The sequence below is a fragment of the Hyalella azteca genome, unplaced genomic scaffold, assembly GCF_000764305.2.
Source record: "Hyalella azteca isolate HAZT.00-mixed unplaced genomic scaffold, Hazt_2.0.2 contig12030, whole genome shotgun sequence".
Taxonomy (NCBI): Eukaryota; Metazoa; Arthropoda; class Malacostraca; order Amphipoda; family Hyalellidae; genus Hyalella; species Hyalella azteca.
In genome coordinates this window covers 151402-156501 of record NW_025942000.1, presented here as the reverse complement: position 1 = coordinate 156501, position 5100 = coordinate 151402, and the positions used below count along the sequence as shown (strand labels likewise).

General features: G+C 41.5%; 1 protein-coding gene across 1 annotated transcript in view; it reads right to left on the bottom strand.

Annotated features, from left to right (window-relative positions):
* The window catches only part of LOC108671934 (agrin), a 19859-nt gene extending 14759 nt beyond the window's left edge, over positions 1 to 5100 (bottom strand). Inside the window, exon 1 of the mRNA XM_047883109.1 lies at positions 4442 to 5100. Within this exon, the coding sequence (XP_047739065.1) occupies positions 4442 to 4844 (403 nt within the window). The 5' untranslated portion in view covers positions 4845 to 5100. The remainder of the gene's footprint in view (positions 1 to 4441) is intronic.

Genomic DNA, 5100 nt, shown 5'->3' with positions numbered 1-5100 from the left:
GGGTCAGGTAGGGGGGCACAAGTGAGGGGGGGGCGGGGCGGGGGCAGTAAACAACGCGCTGGTGTGTCATCACTGTACGCAGACATCCAGCATCATCAGGGGGACTAAGTTATTTATCAGAGCATCAATGATGTATGAGAATCATACATCATCAACACAATAATTAGATTCTCATACATCAATGATGTATGAAAATTTGTATTTCAGCAGCAGGAGTGGTGAAATACAACGACATTCTCGACAGGAGTGCCAGATATCGTAAGTATTTTTTTCAGTTTCTTGTGCTGCCTGTTGATATTTTCCGGAATATTATTATTAATATCATTAATAGGTGATAGCTGTCAATTGTATTAATAACGGTATTAATATCATTAATAGGGCACCATTGATATCGTTATTGATACAATTAATAGGTGATACCAATCAATTGTACTAATGATTGTATTAATATCATGGTATTACTACCATTAATATTATACAGAGGTCGGAGAGAACCGGCGAGAGACGTTGTGCGAGAGAACAGACGGGCTCTTTTAGAACAGACGGGCTCTTAAAAACAGACGGGCTCTTTTAAGAACAGGCGGGCTCTTTAAGAACAGACGGGCTCTTTAAGAACAGACGGGCCCTATAAGAACAGACAGGCTCTATAAGAACAGACGGGCTCCTTAAGAACAGACGGGTTCTATAAGAACGGACGGGCTCTATAAGAACAGGCGGGCTCTTTAAGAACAGACGGTCTCTTTGAAAACAGACGGGCTCTTTAAGAACAGACGGGCTCTTCAAGTACAGACGGGCTCATTAAGAACACACGGGCTCTTTAAGAACAAACGGGCTCTTTTAAGAACAGACGGGCTCTTTAAGAACAGACGGGCTCTTTTAAGAACAGACGGGCTCTATAAGAACAGACGGGCTTTTTAAGAACAAACGGGCTCTTTAAGAACAGACGGTCTCTTTAAAAACTGACGGGCTTTTTAAGAACAGGCGGGCTCTTTAAGTAAAGACGGGCTCTTTAAGTAAAGACGGGCTCTTTAAGAACAGACGGACTCTAAAAGAACAGACGGGCTCTATAAGAACAGACGGGCTCTATAAGAACAGACGGGCTCTTTAAGTAAAGACGGGCTCTTTAAGAACAGACGGGCTCTTTATGAACAGACAAAAAATATCAGAGCAGACACTAATAACATTTACTAATACTGACGCAGACACTAATAACTCTTACAATATCAAAACAGACACTAATAACTCAATGATTAGTTATTAACGAACACAAACGGCTCAAAGATTCATAATCTAAAATACAGCGCTCTATGAATGAGCGACCTCGAATGTATGACATTCTGGCGTAGTGACATTCACGGTCACGCTTGGACCAGGACTCTATCTTGTATCCTATACCATGTCTGAGCTTCCCTATATCCTATACCCCACATGGGCCTCCCCTATATCCAATACCCCACATGGGCCTCCCCTATATCCAATACCCCACATGGGCCTCCCCTATATCCTATACCCCACATATGGGCCTACCCTCTATCCTATACCCCACATGGGCCTACCCTATATCTTATACCCCACATGGGCCTCCCCTATATCCAATACCCCACATGGGCCTACCCTATATCCTATACCCCACATGGGCCTACCCTATATCCTATACCCCACATATGGGCCTCCCCTATATCCTATACACCACATGGGCCTCCCCTATATCCTATACCCCACATGGGCCTACTCTATATCCTATACCACACCTGGCCTACCCTATATCCTATACCACACCTGGGCCTACCCTATATCCTATACCACATCTGGTCTACCCTATATCCATTGTCACACCTGGCCTACCCTATATCCTATACCACACCTGGCCTACCCTATATCCTATACCAATTAAAACACAGGCCCAACGCATAAGTCCTGCAGCCCCGATCTCGCAACATCCTTCGTAAAGAATGGCTCCCATTTCATTATTTATCCGAAGCTTATATAAAGAACCCGTTGTGCTACCGCGAACGTCGTAAATTTCGTACCAATCTACAAGCGTGATACACGCGGCAACATTAAACAACATTTATACACGTAGACAAATTAGCTAACATTTATCGAGCCGACATTCCTCGCCGGTAATAAACAACATTACTGATATTGACGATCCTTATTTCTGTCCGAAGGATGCCGTAAAGTAGGGGAACACAGCACAGCGTTCTCAAGTATACCACTAAATAAAGCCAATAAATTCCTACCTGGGATAAAACCTACTTAAGTTTCCCGTAGAAATACGGGAAGATATGGAGCATAAGTACAGAGGGATCAGCCGGAGCTTCGAATTGAGCAAAGTACGAAAGTTTACGAGTGTTGGGTTCAACGCGTTCGTTTGAACGCTAATAAAAAATGTGAACGCCATTGCAACGCTATCCTTCTGAACAGCTATAGAACAACGTGAACGCCACTGGGCGCCTTTCACTATAAAGTCCTAAACGATTAAAAACCAACATGAACGCGACTGGAAAATCATTCCTCTAAACGCTTTAAAAACAATATGAACGCAATTGCATGGATAACCATTCCTCTGACGAGGAAAAAACATTTTGAAAACAACAATGAAAAAAAAGAACAATAACAACAGCAACAACAATTATATTTATTCTCTCAGCTAAAACAATGTGCGTATTTTTATTATTGCTTACTAATGAAGTAGCTTATTTGCTGACACAAGCTACAGAGGTGCTGTGTAAGCTACAGAGGTGCTGTGTAAGCTACAGAGGCGCTGTGTAAGCTACAGAGGTGCTGTGTAAGATACAGAGGTGCTGTGTAAGCTACAGAGGTGCTGTGTAAGCTACAGAGGTGCTGTGTAAGCTACAGAGGTGCTGTGTAAGCTACAGAGGTGCTGTATAAGATACAGAGGTGCTGTGTAAACTACAGAGGAGCTGTATAAGATACAGAGGAGCTGTATAAGATACAGAGGTGCTGTATAAGATACAGAGGTGCTGTGTAAGCTACAGAGGTGCTGTGTAAGCTACAGAGGTGCTGTGTAAGCTACAGAGGTGCTGTGTTGGCTACAGAGGTGCTGTGTAGTCTACATGAGCTACACAGCACACACAGGCCCCAGGCCTGGCTATTATACAGCGCTGCTGTCACACCCTGAAAATGCGATGGAAAGCACACATGTTTTGAGATGAAAATTTTTTGCTTTTCATAAGCATGATGTTATTTTTGATCATTATTAGTGGTTTGAATAAATATCTCTGTTCGGCATGAGCGTACTGTTATTTCATATCATCATTAATAATGATAAGGGTTTTAGAACCTGCTTGAAATCTTCCTTCCAAAAATTTTCCGTATGTATAGTTTTGCATTTCACGTCGGAGATTCAAATTATACATAATTTTAATTATCCAACAAGAAATAAATTTTTATGCAAAGTCTTGGAAAACCGTATCGATTCTTTTCACTCATGATCGACCTATCTTTCCACTCCTATCAATTAACCGACCTCCTTTGTATCCCTATCAATTTATCGACCACTTTTCGACCCTTATCAATTAATCGACCTACTGTCGACTCCTATAAATTAATCGACCCCTTTCGTCTCCTATCAATTTATCGACCCCATTTCTACCTCTATCAATCAATCAACCCTCTTTCGACCCCTTTCAATTAATCGACCCCTATCGTCTCCTATCAATTTATCGTCCTCCTATGAACCAATTTCAATTTATTGGCCCCCTTTTGACCCCTATCAATCTATCGAGCTCATTTCGACCTCCATCAATTTATCGACCTCCTTAGACTTCTATCAATTCAACGACCCCCTTCGATCTCAATCAATTAATCGACCTCCTTTCGACCCCTATCAATTTATTGGCCCTCATTTATATGAGGATGTGGTCCGTATTGCATCAATATCGACCCCTGGGGGTCAATATCGACCCCTGGGGGTCAATATCGACCCTTGGGGGTCAATATCGACCCCGTTAACGACATCTGAACTAGAAAAATAATATATGTCACGGCAAGCGAGCCAAGATGTCCGGCCGCCATTCATAACGAAGTCATGAATGAATTGAATGACGTCATTCATAAAATCGAAGTCAGGAATGGAATGAATGAGTGCCATGTTCACCTCATTGTGAACCTGCATTCTCGTCCACGCAGCTACATGCAAACATATGTTCATGTTTGCTCATGTGTTTCTGACAAGTTCTTCAAGCTCTATAAGTTATTATATTGTATAAATAATTTTTTTATATATAAGTTTGTATATATGAGTTATTGCATCTCCTAGTTATTGTACAATGTACATATAAGTTATTGTATATTTCAAAAGTATATAGAATTTCCAGAAATTTATGAGCGATAAAAACATCTGTATAAAATAGATATAAATCTTCATTAGTGATATAAAAGAATATTGATAAGTAAAAGCATCTAAAACTCTAACCTTGCCGGCCGCTGACGACATCAACTGTAGGCGATGGTGAATATTCGTGCGTGGATTCGTGGATGACGGAATGCAGTGGATATTCGTGCGTGGTGCGTGCAGCGCTGCGTGCTAAACCCACGCACAGCACCAACACCATGCACAGCTGCGTGTACGTCGTCCTTCTATGGCATGGTTTCGTGCAACTGGATTTGTGAATAAGTTTGTGAAGAGGTTGTGGTCGTTCACGCAATTGATATCGGGAATGACTGGAATGACGAAAAATACTGGAACGCCGGGAATGACTGGAATAACTGGAATGCCCGGAATGATTGTGGTGTGATAGACTTCGTAGTGTAGGAATGTCTATCGAAGAATCCTTTTCAAACGGCTTTCCACTGTCCCTATCCTCCATCATTGTCATCAGTTTTGTGTGGTGTTATTCAATGTCTTTCTATATGAAGGCTGATTTTGCATAGACTATATATTTGTCGGTTATTTTTGATGGATTAAATCTTGCATAAGTGAACTGAGAGTCGCTTCGTTTTTTTCTATTTTCAACTCGAGACAATGATCAATGTGCATTTTAAATGTGCATTTTAAATGATCTATCTAACACACATCTAATGCAAATGTTAGTTCAAGTTAGCAACTACGAAAATGGCGCCCGCTTCCATCTG